The sequence below is a fragment of the Belonocnema kinseyi genome, chromosome 4, assembly GCF_010883055.1.
Source record: "Belonocnema kinseyi isolate 2016_QV_RU_SX_M_011 chromosome 4, B_treatae_v1, whole genome shotgun sequence".
NCBI classification, from domain to species: Eukaryota; Metazoa; Arthropoda; class Insecta; order Hymenoptera; family Cynipidae; genus Belonocnema; species Belonocnema kinseyi.
Window position 1 is genome coordinate 19,240,518 of NC_046660.1, and position 19,600 is coordinate 19,260,117.

At 28.0% G+C, this 19,600-nt stretch overlaps 1 protein-coding gene across 3 annotated transcripts in view; it reads right to left on the reverse strand.

Moving 5' to 3' along the window:
• LOC117171463 (calmodulin-like) overlaps window positions 1–19,600 on the reverse strand; it is a 458,393-nt gene that overhangs the window by 84,367 nt on the left and 354,426 nt on the right. Inside the window, exon 5 of one of the 3 annotated variants that reach the window (XM_033358806.1) lies at window positions 6,131–6,660. The exons of the other annotated variants lie outside the window; for them this stretch is intronic. Coding sequence (XP_033214697.1) covers window positions 6,613–6,660 — 48 coding nt within the window. The 3' untranslated portion in view covers window positions 6,131–6,612. Of the gene's footprint in view, window positions 1–6,130; window positions 6,661–19,600 lie in introns of those variants that run through there. 3 annotated transcript variants of the gene reach the window in all.

The following is a 19,600-nucleotide window of genomic DNA, read 5'->3' on the forward strand; positions in this document are numbered from 1 at the left end:
TGAAATGTTGAAGTGTCGGTCCACAAACTAACTTATACCGACATCTGTTAGAAAATTATGAAGTACACAGATAAAAGCATTGAATTTGCAAAAAATGAGGTAATTCGATTAGATAAAAAGTATTCTATCCTTTAAGTTGGGCCAAATTACACACAGTATACCAAATTTCATCAAGATCGGTTAAGTAGTTTCAGAGTTTAGTGGCGACAAACATTATTTATCGCTCCAGTATGAAAATCAGTCTATAAATGTAAGCTCAGAGCACACCTGAAGACCCCGAATAAAAGAGATAGAAGCTTTTTAATAATTATGAAAGATCTTAGGAGAAATAGTTAAGGGTTTATTTTTAAAGAATAATTTCAAGTTATACAGATTTTAAAATGTGGGTTAAAGAATATGGAAGACTTTGAGATTATACTTTTTTTATAATTTTTCAGAATTTACCAATTTTTTAGGTAAAAAGAATTTTGTAAGTTTAAGAGATATTTAAAAGTTTTGAAACGATTAAAAAATAGTCAAAACTTGTAAAGTTTTTTTCTAAATTTTGTAAAGTTTTACGCAAATGAAAAACATTTTTTCAGATTCCTAGGAAAAATTCAGATAATTTTTTATTTCGAAAAATTAATTTGAAGAGATTATTTAAAAAGATTCGAAAAAATTCAAAAAATAGTCAAAGAAGGATCTAAAAGATTTTAAGGTAATTTTTAAAATTCTGCAGAATAAATAAAAAATGCAGAAAAAATATAAATAATTTCTAGAAATTGGAAGGTTTCGAAGGTCTGATTAGATTAAAACAAAAAAAGAATTTCCCTTATATTCCTGTGAGAATTTTAAATAATTTTTTATTTTGAAAAATGAACTATAAGAGAAATTTGAAAAAGGTTTTTAAACATAACAAACGATTTCCTAAAATTTCTAAAACTTGTTTAGAGAATTTTATAGCAAAATGTTTCAATTTGGTAAGATTGCAAAATGAAAACGAACAAAAATCGAGTAAATTCAAGAAACATTTAGTAGAATTGAAAATAATTTCGAACGTTTTCAAGAGAATAAAAAAGTTTTCTTAAAATTGCTGAAAAAATTTAGAAGATAGTAAGGTGATTTTTTAAAATTCATAGTTTCAAACATGTTTTAAAAAGACTGAAATTTTGCATAATATTTTGTAAAATCCTATATAATACATTTTTAACCCCAGAAATGAAATTTTAACTAAAATATTGAGTATTCAACAAAATATGAATTTTTAACCAAATAGTTAGTTAAATTTTCAACCCGAAAGATTAATTTTCATTTAAAAAAGACCAATTTTCTACTTAAATTAGAAAAGTTAAAATGTTAAAAATACAAATGTTTAAGGAAAAAATAAAGAACAAATTTTCAACAAAATAGTTTTTCAAAAAAATAATTTTTTGTAGCAAAAAAAGAAGAGTCGATTTTTAAGTTAATACAATGTATTAAAAAAAATAGTGAACAAAATAATTTTAAATTAAAGCAAAAGGATGAATTTCATAAAAAAAACAGTTTTAATTAAATATATAAATATTCAACCATAAAAGATAAATTTACAAACCAATACTAGAATAGATTAATTTGCAGTTAGAAAAGTTATTTTTAAATAAACAAAAAACTGGTTTTCACAAAAATTTATTAATTTTCAACTAAAAATATAAATCTTCGAAAAAGTGTAATAGTTACAGTTTCAGATAAAAAAAATTAATTATCAAATAAAAAGAAACGAATATTTAGCCAATTAAATTAATTTTTAATCATAGTGATGAATTTTGAAACAAAGATATAAATTTTTGAGGAAACGGTGGAGGTTTTAACCCAAAAGATTAATTTTATACATAAAAAATTAATTTTTAAGAAGAATTATAATAGCTAACTTTTCTACAAAGCAGAATATTTTTTAACATAAAACATTACACTTCTATAAAAAAAAGTAAATTTTCGATAAAAAATGAAACAGTTCAAGTGAATTTTATACCCAAATAATAAATCTTCAACTAAAAAGAAAAATAATTTTTAACCAAATACATACATTTTTAACTAAAAAGATAAATTTTCAACTAAAAATGAAATACTTAATTTTCGAGCCAAAAAAGAAACGAATTTTTAATAAAATAGTTAAATTTTCAACCATAGAAATTAACTTTGATCAAAAATACGAAGTTTTAACTGACGAGAGTACTTTTCTACCAGAAAAGAAGGATTTTTTAAAAATAATTGAATTTTCACCTAAAAATACAATAATTACATTTTCAGTATAAACCTTCATTTTAAATGAAAGAAAAGTAAATTTTCAAACGCAATAGTATAATTTTCAACTGAGAAGATTAAAATTCAGTCAAAAAGATAAGTTGTCGAGAAAAAATGGAACACTTGCAGGAATTTTAAAGCAATTATTTGATTTTTTAACTTAGGAATATAAACTTTTAACAAAACATGTATATTTAAATTTTCAGTTAAAACAATTAATTAATTTTCAACTAGAAAACATCCTTTTTAACAAGGTAATCAAATTTTAAACATAAAAAACGTTTGTTAACAAAAATAATAAATCATCAACCAAATAAATGAATCCTTAACCAAAAAGATTAATTTCTAATGAAATAGTTTCGATTTTCAACCATAATAATTAAAATTACTGGAACTTAAGTTTTTCGAAAATTCCCTAACGCTATCAGGATTTCCCTGACATTCCCTGACTTTTCGGAATCATCTATATTTTTAAATTAAGTTTATTCTTTGATGTTTTTTATGCTTTTTATGTTATTGATTGCTTAATTATTATTACCTGATTAATTTTTTTCACAATATTAAATAACATAAAAAATAAAGTTAAATATTCTTTAACTAAGAAAATAAATTCATTATTTGCTTTAAGGCTATACTATTTAATATGGGATATGATTTGTATAATAAAACTTTAACTATATTTAAAGTTTCCCTATCCCAATTTCATAATTTAAAAAATGTTATCGATGTTTTGAAATAATTATTTGAATTCCATTTTCAAAATAATATGTCCATAATTTTTAAGTTTTTATTTAATCATTTTTAAAGATTATAGTATTTCGCGCCACCTCCGAATAGATCAAATCATAGTTCCCCCACTTTGTGCTTGCGTTGCCAGAGTTTCAAAGAATAACCAAAAACAAAACAACAAAAAAATAAAAAAAAGCACTCCTGCTTCCTTCGTACGTTTGGCTACTCATTCTCTTCTTTGTGCAAGAAGTGTGTAAATCGTTCCAAGATAAGTAGACATAAGCGGAGTTCGAGGAGATACAGTAGTGATTCGTCTGATGACGAAGATTATTCGCGCAAATTATTAAAAGTGATCAAGAAATTGAAAACGAAACACAGGAATAAGCGCCACCGTCGTAGGAGTTCTACTTTGTGATCTTCATCAAGAGATTACAATGTATCAGGTATTAGCCGCCATCTTAAACCCAATGATCTGTGAGGTCTCATCTCTCAGAACCTATCTGGATCTGACCCATTTCGTATCCAGTGGCTCTTAACCATTGTGGAATAATACTTTTCCTTGGGTGAATCGTCTTTCCATCATACAGGCTCTTAACCTGTATATGGAACTGTTACGATTGAGACGCTCCAACAGGCTTTTTTACCAATGCCTTTTTTTACAAATGCGAACTTGTTTTTAAAACAGATCGAGGTAGCCGTCGAAAAAGGCGAAGGTGAAGTACACGCTCTACTTCAAGAAATGGCGCATACTCTCCGGAAATTTCGGAGCCGGAAGTAGATCATCCAACAACCTTAGAAAGAGAACAAGGGTCACCGCTTTTGAAGTTGCCACCCCCGGCAAATGTCTCGAGTGTTCTCGAGGTGCAACAGGTGACGTCTGAAGCTGCTGATTCGTAAAATAAGAGAATTAAAGAAGGCGTTATTAATCCTCTTGGAAAACGTTGCCTGGAAGATAGGTCCCTTGCACCGGCTGTCCTGGAGGACATTGCCATCCGCTGGGCGGACATAATTGAAATTGGCCTTTCTTCAGAAGAGAGAGCAACACTCGTCCTAAAATACCCGCCACCGGTTAATTGTTTGTACATCGACCCACCAAAGCTCAACGACGAAGTTAAGCTGGCTTTATAAAAAGCTGAAAACACCCTTTTTAGGGACGAAAAAATTCTGCAAAAAAAAAGAGTTTGACAGCTAGTTTTTCTGCTATAGGCAGATCGATTATGACGCTCGTCCAAAGAGATGCAGATCAAGAGGGGGAAACTGTGGATCCTCTGACTGAGATCCAAAGTGAGGCTTGTCGCTTGCTCACTGATCTGCAATATGGCGAGATACAAATAAGAAAAAATTTGATTATTGCTAATATGGATCCTTCTTGGAGGGAATCCCTAAAGGCTACAAAGATGGATCTGTTTCTATTCGGAAAGGATCTGCCAGAGAGTATGAAGTCTGCTAAACTGCTCGAGAATTCGGCCAAGGTGTTGAGACCTGCAAAACCTTAGACGTCAGGGACATCAAAAAACAGGAAGGGCCCGCCTCGTCGACAAGCGAAGCCACATTTTTCAACACAGGGCGGGCAGAAGAAATACTCCACGGGCCCTCCGAGATCTCAGAATCAGCATAAACAGGACTACCACAAGACGCCGTACAAGAGTACGAGGAGACATTAGACGTTTCTATAAGTATAATTGCTGGAAGATTACGTTTATTTTTAAAAAAATGGGTGGCTCTAACTTCAGACCCGCGAATTTTATCGTGGATAAAGGGTTATAGGATACCCTTCTCTTCTCATCCTTGCCAATTAAAACCTGTCCATTAATCCAAATGGGACAAAATAGAGATATGTAATATCATGTCGTTTATCTCTCAACTTAAAGCGAAAGGAGCAGTAGAAGAATGTATTCCGTCAAATGATCAATTCATTTCTAGCTTCTTTCTTCTACCGAAACCTGATGGGTCTCTCGGGTTCATTTTAAATCTTAAAGATCTCAATGAATTTATCCAAACAGAGCATTTTAAACTCGAAGACTACAGAACAGCTGTCAGTCTTGTGAGCCAGAACTGTTTTGTGTCAACTGTAGACTTGCAGGATGCGTATTATTTATTATCAATACATGAATCAGACAGAAAATTTCTAAGATTTGAATTCATTGAACAGGTATATCAATTTAGTTCTCTTTCGTTTGGTCTTTGTACAGCCCCTCAAGTGTTTACGAAACTAATGAAACCCGTTGTTTCTTATCTACGAAGATTAGGATATAGTTCGGTTCTTTATTTAGACGACTTTCTGCTTTTTGGAGATACATATCAAGACTGTGAGGTGAATTTAAAGACGAAGAGTTATTAGAAAGCTTATTAGAAAGCCTGAGAAGCGATCTTATATTCAGAAACAGCTAGAGATCTTTAGTATACCTTTGCAGTGTAGGATAAAAGTTTTCACACAGTTCTTAAGATCTATAGTAGCTTGTTGTCCAGCTACTCGTATTAAATACAGCTGGGTCTACACAAAGGATTTAGAAAGACAAAGATTTTTAGCATTAAGAGAAAATGGTGAAAATGATGATGCTCTTATGACTGTAAGATTTAATCCTTCGGACTTGAAATGGTGGCAATCATCTATCTTATCTAGTAATAACTTTATCAAAGGTCTTGTGTTTCGCTCAGAGATTTTTTTTATGCCTCTAAGTCAGGGTGGGGAGCTGTATGAAATAATCAAAAAGCTAGTGAATTCTGGTCAATGTCTGAACGTAAGCTTCACATTAATTTCTTAGAACTCAAAGCCGCCTTCTTTGGTCTTAAAATTTTAGCAAAAAACTTTCATAATGGGGAAATTTTATTAAGAATAGGTAATACAACTGCCGTGTCGTACATTAATAGAATGGGCGGTGTTCAGTATGAGGACTTTAATAAAATATCAAAAGAAAATTGGCAATTGTGCGAGGAGCGAAATATTTGGATTTTTGCTTTTTATATTAGCTCAAAAATAATTTTGAAGCAGATGCCGAGTCACGAAAATTAGAACCTGAAACGGAATTTGAACTATCTATTCCCGCATTCAATAAGATTGTAAAGACTTTTAGCAAACCAGAAATCGACTTGTTTGCAAGTAGAACGAATTCGAAATGTATACGTTATATCTCCTGGAAAAAAGATCCTGGGTCTGAGGCGATAGATGCTTTTACTTTGAATTGGAGTTCGGTTTTCTTTTATGTTTTTCAGCCATTTAGTACAATATTAAGAACTCTTACAAAAATTAAAAGAGATCAGGCGGAGGGAATCATGATAGTAGCAGACTGGCCAACCCAGCCCTGGTATCCGATATTTCATTCACTAATGATTCGCAAACCAATTAAATTTATTCCGGATATCAATCTTTTTATTTCTTCTGATAGGAATCCTCATCCGCTTTGGAAAAACCTTAACCTGGTGGTAGGGTGGTTATCCGGAAGGCGTTCCTGAGACGAGGAGCCCCAGAAAAGTTGTTGGACGTCATGACGGGTTCTCTAAGTTCTTCTTCGATAAAAGCGTATGACGTGGCACTCAAAAAATGGTGGAGATTCTCAGCCGAGAGATCGATTGAATTGTTTAATTCTCCGATAGCAGACCAACTAGTTTTCCTAACCAGCGAATTTAATAAGGGGTTGTCACATAGCTCCATAAACGCCACAAGTTCAGCACCTGGGATCCAAAGATAGTATTAGATTATTTTTTAGAAATACCTCCAAATGAGGACCGAAGGTTAAAACCTTGCTTGCTCTCATAACGGGTCACAGAATGCAAACATTTTAATTAATAAAGATGGTTAACATTAGAAATAGAGAAACGGCAATGGAGATTAAGATCCCCGACCGCATTAAGACATCAAATAAAAATAGAACACAGCCTTTACTAGTCCTACCGTTTTACTCTGTAGAAAAAATATGTGCAGCTTCAGCTTTACAGAGTTATCTTGTAAAAACTAGACCGTTACGTAATGTACAGGAATTGTTCATTTCATTCCAGAAGCCCCATGAGGCTGTTTCTTCGCAAACTTTAAGGCTTTGGACTAAAGAAACTTTAACTGAGAGCGGTATCGATACCGATATTTTTTCAGCTCATAGTACATAAAATGCGTCAACATTGTCCGCTAAAAGGCGCGGCGTTGATTTAGAACTAATTAGAAAGACGGCAGGTTGGACAGACAGGTCTCAAACATTCGCCAGATTTTATGACAGAGAGATTGTAAAGGATAACCAGCAATTTGCTAGGTCTATCTTGAAGGGTTAATATACAGTTATTTTCAGTTTGTGTTTTATTAATTAATTAATATATTCGTAAGGAATTTTTCACATAAACATCTCGGAATGTAATAAAATTTGTAGTACATTTTTCTTATCAGATTGGTTGCCGTAATCTGCTAACTACTTTCACCATCAACGAGTTGATCTATTCGGAGGTGGCGCCAAATACAATTAAATTAGTGAACGAACTTACCTGTAAGTGAAGTTCGATTCTAATTGTATGAGTCCCACCGAAGAATAGATCAGTCCCACCCGGTATATAAATAAACTGGCCCTCTAACTAAATTTTTTAATTCTTAGTTATGCGCTTATACAACTAGAATCGAACTTCACTCACAGGTAAGTTTGTTCAATTATTTAATTAATATTTCAAATTTTCAACAAAATATATGGTAAACATTATTTTGACGTTTCGATGAAAATAATTTATTACTACTTTTATATTATGAACTGAATAACTAACTATTGACTGATTAATTTTTTTTCAAAAAACAGAATATAAATTGATTTCAATTAAATCACATAAATTTATTATTTACATTTAGATTATGCAATTAAACATTGGCTATTATTTCTATAATACATTTTTTTCAAATATATCCATAGAATAAATTTTTTTAAGGTTTTTGATTCTGGTAAATGAGTGTCTAAATTCAATTTTCATAATTACATTTACATACACATTTTAATCAAAATAATTATTAAATGATGTTTATGTTCTTCACTCATTAATTAATTATTAATTCATTTTTTCTAAAATTTATATTTTCGAGAATTATTTACAAGCTTCTCATGAATCAAAGTTAAACAAAGACATGTTCAAATTTAAAAAGCATGAAAAGTAGAAAAAAATAACAACAAACATTTTAAAGTAATCAACTGTAAATATTGATTAATTAGTGATTTTTTAAATTGAACTGTAGTTCGTGTATTCAAAATTAAACAATAATTGAATAATTTTATAGGGCGATTCTAAGTCTGTTAAAATTAAACAGTTTACAGATTTTTACGTTAAAAATTGAACAGAAAACATTGAGCCGTTAAAATTTCAGATATTTGTTTGTAAGTGAAAAAATTGAATTTTTATGTGTAAATAAAAGATAAAAATTTATTCATTCAGACAAAATACGAGTAAGGTGAGGAAACACATTGAATTTTTTAAATAAAATTTTCAAGCTTTTAAGGATTTTAAAAGGTTGTAAGATAGTAGAAAAATTGTCTTAAGATTGCGAGGAAAATTTTTTATGATTTTTTTATTTCAAAAAATTAAATTCAGTAAAATATTTAAGAATCTTTAAAGCAAAAGAATTGATAAAAAATAACAATTGAACAATCATAAATTTCGAAAAAAATGCACTAAGTTTAAGAGGTATTTAGAAGTTATGAACTAATTCAAAAATAATTTGAAACTTGAAATGATGTTAACAATTTTAAGACAAAATGTAGATTTTTAAAGATTTCAAACAAAAAATTTAGAAGCTTTTTAAGCATTTTGAAAGGTTTAAAAATAAGCATAAAATTTATTGAGATTCCTTAAAAAATTAAAAATAATTTTTTATTAAAAAAAATTATTTGAAGTGAATATTTGAAAAATTATTTAAACATTTCCAAAACTGTAAAAATAATAGTCCGGAAGATTTTCCAATGAATCAAAATCAAAATGATTTAACTTCTGATTTAAAAACTTTTAGATAAAAATGTTAATTTTGCTATTTTTAGTGTTTCTAATTTAAAGTTGCTTCAAACGATATAATTTTGAAATATCTTTAACATTTTAATTTATTATTCAATTTATGGCATTGAAAATGATAGCGTACATTTATAAATAATACAAGTTTTGATTCATTTAAATGATTCCTTAAGTTGAATAATTTTTTCAAAACAAGAAAAAATCTGCCTTCGGCCGGATTTGAACCCAGAACGCAAGCATACATGAGTTAACTAATTATGTGGATTTAGATAATTTCGGATCTTTGAAGTCCATAATTTATAAAAGTCAAAAATCTCAATTTTGCGGTTTGAAAATAATCTTCTTATAGCTTACACTTGCCTTTGAAAATTTTATGAATATTTTATACATGTTAATTAATGCTTATACTATGGGCTACAAGACACAGCTTGTCAATATAAAAATACGGCTCCTATTTAATCGTTTATTAATTATATTGATAAAATTCATGATTATTATATAATTTAATTTATAATAAAAATTCAAAAGGATCTACGCCACTTTGCGTCAAATTATGTAACATGTTCTCGTATTTAGTACAAGGAAAGGATATAAAGAAATCTCATAGAGCCCTAATGAAGTCTTCTCGATTTTAAAAATCTGAATTCTTTTAAGCAATTGATAAGTTTTGTTCCTGCATTAACTTCTGCTGCATCTTGAACAAAATGATGTTTGATGTCAATATGCTACATTCGAGAATGAAAGATAGGATTATTAGACAGCTTCGGTTAAAAAGCTATATATTAGGCTTGAGTTCTTAAGAGGACAACCGTTTTTTTTCTTCTTAGGTTCCCAACTTAAAGCACCTCCCCAGAGCGTGAAGACGTGACCAGTATAAGAAAGTTGATCCACAGGACATCAACCCTAATCAGAATCCACGTAGCTGTGAGACCACCACTAGTCTTTTGAAAAGCAATTCCATAATCTGTTGTGTATCTTGAGTATTGAAGAATTCTTTTAGCAGCTGCCCAATGTCCAATGTTTCCGTAGAAATATTTTCGGGTTTAATCAACCTAAATATGGAATTCACAGGAGTAGTGATAGATTTTGATTCGCCCATAGTAAACTTTTGCAAAACATTGTTTATGTATCTTCCTTGAGTGAACTTTAGCTTCCACTTGATGTTAGTGACTATTAGTAGATGTCTTGAAGATATTCCGTCTCTGCGGCATCAAAAACTGCTTTAGATTCTTGATCAATTGGACTATTTAAGATGATAATAATGTATTATTAATTAAAACTGCTAATGCCAGTCAATCTAATTCCTTGTTAGGAAAGTAGATGCAAGAATCAACACTTGAAGCCTGTGAGCTAAAACTTTGTAACTTGTCGAATTTGAGATTTCATTGACGTTCAGATTGACCTAAGCCATATTAGGCTTTCTTAAATCAATACTCTTTCCCTTTCTAATTTTGTGGAACATTTCCCAAGTTAATGGGAATTTTTTTTGGTCACTTTCATTTTCTAGTGTGACATCTTCAAAAATTTCTTCAATAAGTTTATGAATAGATTCACTTAAATTTGTTCGGCAATATCACTACTTACTCAAGCAAACAGATAATATCTAGTTGATCTATCTTCATGTTCATTTTGACGGATAATGCTAACAATAGTCGACCTTCTGCTTGATTTCCAGAATAAATCGATTGCTGATGACGCTTCGATTTTTTAGATGATGGACAATTTCCCATATGTTCTTTTTAAGTAACACTTTAAATACTTTAAGAATTGAATTTTTTTATTCAGTAGCTTCAGTATCCGAAATTGCTTTTTTATTTATATTTCCACACTATTAGCTTCCTGTGGATCTGCTTGATTTTCAGTTCTTCTGGAAATTAGTGAATGGTATCATTTAATAAGTTTTTTTTGTTCCAGCTTGAATTATTTTTGGTCTACGAGGTTCTGTTCTAGCTAAACTTAGAGATACTTCTTTCTTGTTCTCTTCTTCCAAATTCACTAAAATTATAATTTCTTTATCTTCAGCTTGATCATTTTGACGATGAGAATCTTCTCCGATATTAACATGGTCGATATTCTTCATTGGGAGTTTGAAGTCTTCGGCGTATTTGCAATAATCCTCATCTTGGTTAGAAATCTATAATATTTTTTTATGACGTTCTGTCTGCTTAACTTCTTCTTCTTGCTGTTAATTAATTGGAAAATTCAATTCGGTGATTTCAGTTTTAGGCTTTTTAGGTGTACCAGTATCTTCAATTTCAGTGTTCATTTTCTTAAGGACATCTTATGAATCGAAGTTTTACAATTATTTATTCATCTCAAAGTCATCAGAAAAATCGATATCAGGAGTAGCCTCTTTCGTTTCTGTGTCCGGTAACTATTCTCTGTATGCTTTCTTTTCTTCAAAATATCCAAAGAAAATATATTTTCTAGATCGTAGCGTGAATTTTTCTCTTTTCGAATCTGTGTCTAGTGTAATTTTGATCAAACACTCTGAAAGGCAACACTGCAGGTAGTTTTCCTGTCTAATTCGAGAACGGTCTCCTTCAATTAAGGGATCTTGAAGGTTACTCATTTCAGATGTAATTTGCTGTTACTATAACTTTAACAAAAACAAAGTGGTGGGACATTAACTTAAGTCATCATGCAGTAGCCATTTCTATTTATTTTCTGTTTCTTCTTTCAGCTAAGTTATTTTGTTGTCCAGTAGTTCAACAGCAATTTTCTTTTCATTCCTAATGATCTTATGTAATCATTAAAGTCTTTGTTTAGATACTCTATACGATTATCTAATTGCAAAGTTCTCTGCTTACTTACCAGTTTAATTTTCAGCCATATTCTTATAAACTCTGAATGCGAACAGTATGATCATCCACAGAGAGAATTTCTCCTCTTGGTGATGATATCCTCATGGAGCCACCCAGATCATTATGGACAGTTTCTAGTGTTTCTGGGAATTCTGTTGATTTCTTTGGCAAAAGTTTCCGAGCAAACTTTACTTGCCATCCATGAAATTTGGAACAACTTCCATATTCTTCTTTCGTGAGTCACTTTCTTCGAGAATGTTTACTTTCAAAACCTCTGGTGTAGGGAGCTTATCTTTTGCCCCTGAAGTTGTTACAGATCCTTGATAAACTTTGAGGTAACAGGATCGGCAACAGATCCGGATTGATTTCAACATCCATGTCACCCAATTTCTCAACATCAAATAAATTTGTTATCGTACATTGTTACTTGTGACAGAAATGTAGTTTTCTTTTCCGGCCCCATATTTTGACAAATTGAATCCAAATTATTCAATATTATGTGAGAAGTCTGCAGCTTTTAATTTGATACAATTCTAATTCTCAAATAGATCAAATTAAATCTGACTTGGCGATACGATTTGCAGTATGCCAAGCTTTCGCCGCTGCTTTTGATGCTTCGTCATTAGCTGTGTCTTATTGACGGTTATTTTCATCGCATTTATGTTGCCAATTATAATTTTTGATCCAAAAAGCTTCTAAATTGATTTTCCAAGTGTAGTAGTTCTTTTTACGAAGCATTTCAACCCGAAATAAGTTTCCAACATTTATTTTTGAAGCGTTGCGCTAGGTCCACATTTTTTTTCTTTTTTAGTCTCTGATCATTTGTACTTTTCTCAATCTGTTTTCGTATCTAACGCTGGGCCCATAAACTGTTAAAACTAGCTTAAAAATGCAGCATCGAAGATTTCAAGACACTCTTTTTATTTTGCAGGACTAATAAAAAATTAAGTGAACAAATTTCGCAAGATTTCTGGGAAATTTTCAAACGTTTTTCTGTTTAAAAAAAATTAAGGGAAAATATAAAAAAATTTGGAAACACTTCAAATAATTTCCTAAAAAGTTCAAAAAGAATGTAGAAGATTTTAGAGCAAAAATTTTCAATTTTGCCAGATTTAAAAATAAAAAAATTAAATATCAGTCAGTTTCGGATTACATTCAGAAGCCTTAAAAAGATACAAAAGTAATGTTAAACTTATAAAAATTTTAAAATTGTTCAACACAATATAGATTCTTCAAGATTTAAAAAAAAATAAAGAAGTTTTTTTAGAATTTTCAATTTTGCTATCGAAAGACAAAAATGTTGTTAATTTTCCTGGGAAAATATCATCATTTTTAGGAAAAATTATAATAACTTCAAAAGATAATTAGGATTTTTCGAAGATTAAAATAAATCTGAATTTAAAAAGAAATCTTTTCAAATTTTCTAAAAATTTTTTTTCTTTTTCAAGTAATAAATCATTTTTGGTTGGAAAGACAACTACTTTGGTGAGAACTAGTTTTTATGGTTCGAAAATTAATCTTTTCCGGTAAAAATTACATCTTATCTAAATTAAAAATACAACTGTATAGTGAACAAATAATATCTAATATTGTATTTTTCGTTTAAAAATCACATTTTTTGAATGATAATTCAATATTTCATTTGAAAGTTGAACTGCTTCGTCAAAAATAAAAATCTTAAATAACTATTATTTTTAGTATTTACTTTTTTAAGGTTGTCTACAATTATTTTTTTTGTGACATGAATTTGATATCAAGAAGATTAATTTTTCTATTGAAAGAGACAAATTTTGAACTAAAATGTTGAATATTCAACCAAAAAAATGACCTTTTAATGAAAATGTTTAAGTTTCGACCAAGTAGTTGTACGTTTCACAAAAAAATATTAACTTATCAAAAATTGAATAGTTATTTTGATCCAAAAATATTTCTATTTTAATTAAACAACCGTTGAATTTAGGCACCAAATTAAAAAAAAAATAGCTGAATCCTCAAGCAAAAAGAAGAAAGAAAAATGATGAATTTTCAAACAAACAAGTACATTTCTAACAAATTATTCTACTTTTAACCAAGTAATTGAACTTTCAAACAAACAAAAATTCTCTAAGAAAAATGTAATATGTGATAATTTACCATAAAATTTCCTTAATTTAAATCAAAAGGATTAGAATTCATCCAAAAAAACAAATTTTCAACAAAATGATCCAATCCTCAGACCGAAATGATTTATCAGTCCAGATTAAAAAAAAATGTAGGGAAATTAAAATTTTAAGGAAAAAATACTTTTGAGTAAAGAATAAAAAATTTAAGAATTTAGATATTTCAACAATGGATCTTGAACAATTCTTAGCATTTTTTTTTACTTTACAGTATATTACCTAATTTTATGATAAATTTGATTATTTTAAAAGGATAATAGGACTTTTTGACTATAAGGCAAAAATGTAAGAATATTTTATGAATGCTCAAAAATCAATCAAAGCTTTTAAATAAGTAGTTTTAATTTCCTTAAGATCCCAAAAAGTTCAAAATTTCATTTAAACTGACTTAAAAATAATTTTTTAATGAAGCATTTATTTAAATATTCGTAGGAATCTTAAAAAACTTTTTTATTTTCATGAAATCTTTAAAAATATTTTAAAATTATTAAAATTTTTCTTAAAATTTGAAAAAAATTCAACAAAATTATAATAATTATCTGCAAACCTTCTAGATTTTTTATTATTATTTTGGAAATCTTTTGGAATGTTTTAAATCATTAAAAATATTAATTAAAAATAAATATCGTTTGATAAAAAATTCTCTTAAAATTGTAGAAATATAGTAAGAAAATTTTGGTATTGTTTAAAAACCTTTCAGAATCCTTCAAAAGTTTAAAAATTTACTTTTAAATCTTTAAAAATCTACATTTTGTTAAACATTTTGAAAATTTGAAAATTATTTTTCAATCTCTTTAAAGCTTCTAAAACTTCCAAATATTTTTTTAAACAATTGAAAGTTTATCTTAAATTTTTCTAAATCTTGCAAAACTATAATAAATTATCCTAAAGTCGTTTTCAAAATATTTCAAAATCTTCAAAGCTCTAAATGAATCTTAAAAAATAAAACAAAAATCGCAAATTAAGATATTCTAAGCTTTGGCCAAGAATTTTATTTTTCTTATGTCTTTTAGAGTGTCAAAAAAATTACAAATGATAGTAGAGTAGCGAAATGTTAAGAACAGAATTATTTTATTATATTAAAAAATTATACTAAATATTAAATTATTACATCTTTAAAAATGAATGTTTATTAGTGGTAAATTTAACTATTTGGTTAAAAATGACCTTTTTTGTTAAAATGTTGATTTGATAATGCTCGAAGCAAATATTTGTTTAATTCGAAGAAAATTTATTAGTTTCAAATGCGCCACTGTTTAACAAACAAACAAATTCCATGTTTGTTATATTTTTTCCTTTTCTGTCTTCAATATGAGATTTTCTTTTTGAAATAAGAAAATATTAAAAGCTGTTTTTCTTTTTTTAGAAAAGAAAAAAATAAGTAGAAGGTGCAATCAAACAAAGGAAGTCGATCGGGAAAAGCAACTGAAGTTATCGTCAAAGGAATGCCGGAGGGAGTAATTAAATAAGAAGGAATTCTTATTACCTTATCATTCCACTGACGATTTTTCTGGGTCAAATTTGAATTTATATTAACTCTTTCAGTGATCTCGAGGAGATAACTCACTCATTTAATTAGCATCTGTACCGGAAGTTGCTAAATGAGCGCGATATATTTTCCTCTGAGGCAGATAATGGAAATTTTAATTTAAAAATCTTATAACAGTTTTCTGCGGGAAGGGGGGGGGGGTCCAGTTCAATAAAAACGGAAAATAAGACTTTTCGCTTTCAAGAAATTTCCACTTTTCCTCGATTTAAAAAAAAAATTGTTCTGATCAATAATTTTCCTATTTTGTTGAAAAATTAATAGTTTTTTTTTAATTCAACTATTTTCTTCAAAACTCTTCTTCTTGGTCAACAATTTAACAACGTAGTTAAACGCTGAAAGTTCAACTACTTTGATAGAAAATTTAACTACTTGGCAGAAAATTAACATTTCGCGTAAATTTATTTTTTCTTTTGTGTGTAAAAAATTAATCTTTCTTTTTAAAAATTCATCTTTCAGGCTGTTAATGCAACTATTTTGTTAAAAATTCGTCTTTATTTGTTCAATTTAATTGTTCGAAAATTAAATTTTTTTAAATTGAAAATTAATTTTTTAAACTAAAAATTTGACTACTTAATTTTTGGTTTTGTACTTTTAAATTAAAATTCAACTTTTTTGTTTAAAGTTGATCTATTTTGGTAAAAAATTACACTAATCATTTAAAAAATTAACTACTTGGTAGAAAATGAACTTTTTTGTCGAAAATTCATAGGATCTTCTTTTTTGAGAATTTATCTTTTTGGCTGTCGATTCATCTACTGTGTTAAAAATTCGTTTTTTTTTGTAAAAATTATATTTTTTTTAGTAAAAATGCTATTTTATTAATTCTTTGTCAGAAAAATATCTTTTTCAGTTGTCAATTTAGGTATTTGGTTTAACATTTAACCCTTTTCGTACATTATTATTATAATTATTATTATTATTATTTGAAGTCAGATTGAAAATTTCACTGTTTTGTGCAAAATTCATTTATTTTGTTAGAAAGTCGTTTTTTTGGTAGAAATTTAATCTTATTTTTTGAAAATTCATCTTTTTTGGAATTAGATTTAACAGTTTTATTAAAATTTCCTTTTCTTGGTTTAATTTAATTGGTAAAAAATCTGCTTTTTTAAAATTAACATTTCAAACTGAAAATGTAACTATTTCATTTTTGTTTAAATATTTATCTTTGTTTTTTAGCCTAAAATTCAACTATTTGGCTCAAAATTCAACAATTTTAGTATAAAATTAAACTATTTTATTTGAAATGAAACTATTCATGCGAAAAGCTAACTACTTGGTAAAAAATTAACTTTTTCGAATATTTGGTTAAAATTTCATATTTTTTAATTTAATTCAATAGATTGAAAATTAATTTTTTTTAAATCAATTTTTGCAATTAAAAATGTAAATATTCTATTTTTGGACAAGAAATATCTTTTTCAGTTGTAAACTTATCTTTCGTATTCGAAAATTCAACTATTTTAATAGAAAATCTAATGATTTCCTCACGAATTAAACTATTAATTCCAATAATTAAGCACTTAGTGGTATTTTTTTATAATAATTAGTTTTCTAAACTGAAAATATAATTATTTCATTTAATTAAAAATTTAACTAATAATTTATAAGCTAACTACTTGGTAGAAAATTAACTTTTATGCTGAAAACTAGTAGTATAGGATGGAAAATTCAACTCCTTTGTGCAAAATTAATCGCAACAAAAAACGCAGAATAAACATGAAATCCGTATATAGCCAACGGCTTCATTAATTTAAAGGGGGGGGGGGGATAAAAAATACGGTTATCAATTTGGGAAGCGAGGATATCGAAAAGTTTCACAAAATTTCTTACTGCTACGAAATGCCATAAGTCTATTTAAAACTTTCGTATATTATGTTACGAAGTCAACTTTAGCTTTTTATAATCTATGACTCATTCCATTCTAAAATCACTTTACGTTGTCTGAAATAAAGTTCAAGCTTTGAGAACTACATTTTTAACTTTTTCTCAAAACTTTTGATATAAGGAGAGTGCAGAACTTTAGAAATTTCAGTTTGCAACTGACATGCAAGTAGAGAAAGACATTCTTGTCAGACGAATTGCTTCGAAGAAAGATGTGATTGTGAATTGGATATTCTTTCTTTTAAAAAACCTAAATTTCCCTAGATATTTGAAATTTATATTCGATTGAGAAAATGTCTTGATTCTCTTGCTCCAAGCTCTTTGAAATTATTTTTCAGGAGACAGTAATCCAGACTATGTCAATCAGTCTTTTACACATAGAAACGAATTTCTTATCTCTATTCTTCTCGGAGAATTTGCCATTTACCACTTTTGATAGAGCTAATATTATAGAAAAATAAAAATTCAGATTTATTATGTCAAATTTTGTATGAGAAAAGGAAAAGTAGATTGAAATCTGGAAAATAGAATAGGGCAATTTTGAAACCCAAAACACTAATTATTTACAAAAAGAAGCTGAATTTTCAACCCGAAAATATGATTCTTTTACAAATATGTTTATTCTTTACTAAATAGTTTAATTTTCAAACAAGAATATGTATTTTCAAGAAAAATCTTAATTTTGAACCAAATGGTTTATTTTTTTTACAAAATAATTAAATTTCAAACAAATTATTTCAATTCGTAAGCAACTAGTTGAATTTAAAAGAAGTTCATTATCAATCCTGAAAAATAAATTTTCTACAATAAAAGATTAATTTTTATGAAAAAAAATCAACAAAACAGTTGAATTTTTGATAGAAAAGATGACTAACAAAATAGTGTAATTTCGAAAAAAAATAATGGAACTTTCAACAACATAGTCAATTTTCTTAAGCAAATGTATGAATTTTTAACATAAAAAGGTGAATTGTAAACCAAGAAAATCAATTTTCTACCAAAAGACAAATTTTGAAAAAAAGAATACATTAAATTTAAGCCACATATTTGAATTTTCAACTTACAAAGATTAATTTTTTTCCTAAAATTGAATAGCTACATTTTAAAATTAAAGAATTAATTTTTAACAACTGAAAATATGAATGTTCAGCAAGTTACATTAATTTTTAAATAAATTGGAAAACATTAGGCCAAAAATACTAAGTTTCTAAAAAATCTATTTTTTCACCAAATAGTTAAATTTCCTGCCAAAATAGCTGAATTTTCTAACCAAAAACATTATCTTTCAACAACAAAGTTAATTTTACAACAAATAGTTTAATTTACTACAAAATTTTTAAACTTTGAAGCCAAAAACAAGAAATTTTAAAGACAACAGTTGAAGTCGAGAAAAAGTTAACTTACAATAAAATAAATAACTTTTCATCAATATTGAGGAGTTTTTCATTAACAAAATGTAATAGTTGATATTTTAAATGTAAAATGTTTAAATTTGAAAAATAAAACAGTTAAATTTAAACAAAAAATTTGAATTTTCACAAATTTGTTTGTATTTTTAACCAAAAAGGATCCATTTTCTATCAGGAAGATTAATTTTCTCCCAGAATTGTAAAAACTTTTTCCAAAAGGTAGCTTACCTACGCTGATTTCTTTTGAAAATTTGTGTCTATTTAACTCGTTCCCCCTTCTTACCCTTTGAACTCTGACTTACTGCCAAGAAACCCAGTATATCATTCAAGCGAACCTAACCTCAAAATCAATTTTCGTCAATTTCTGTATTTTCCGTTAAAATTTTTACTTTCTATCAATCCCTTCATTCACACTTACTCTGTTAAATTTTGAAATTATTTGTTCAAAAATTCCTTTTTTTCGAAGTCATATCATTTTAGTTGAAAATTCATCTTATCGCATGCAATTTTTTGAAAATTCATCATTTAGTTAGAAAATTAATTTCGTTGGTTGAAAGTCGAAATATTAAGTTGGAAGTTAATCTTTTTGGGTTGAAAATTTAACTTTTTTGGCAAAAAAGTTTAAGTTGGAAGTTAATCTTTTTGGGTTGAAAATTTAACTTTTTTGGCAAAAAAGTTTTTTTTTTTGCCAAAAAAGTTAAATTATTAACCCAAAAAGATTAACTTCCAACTTAATATTTCGATTTTCAACCAACGAAATTAATTTTCTAACTAAATGATGAATTTTCAAAAAATTGCATGCGATAAGATGAATTTTCAACTAAAATGATATGACTTCGAAAAAAA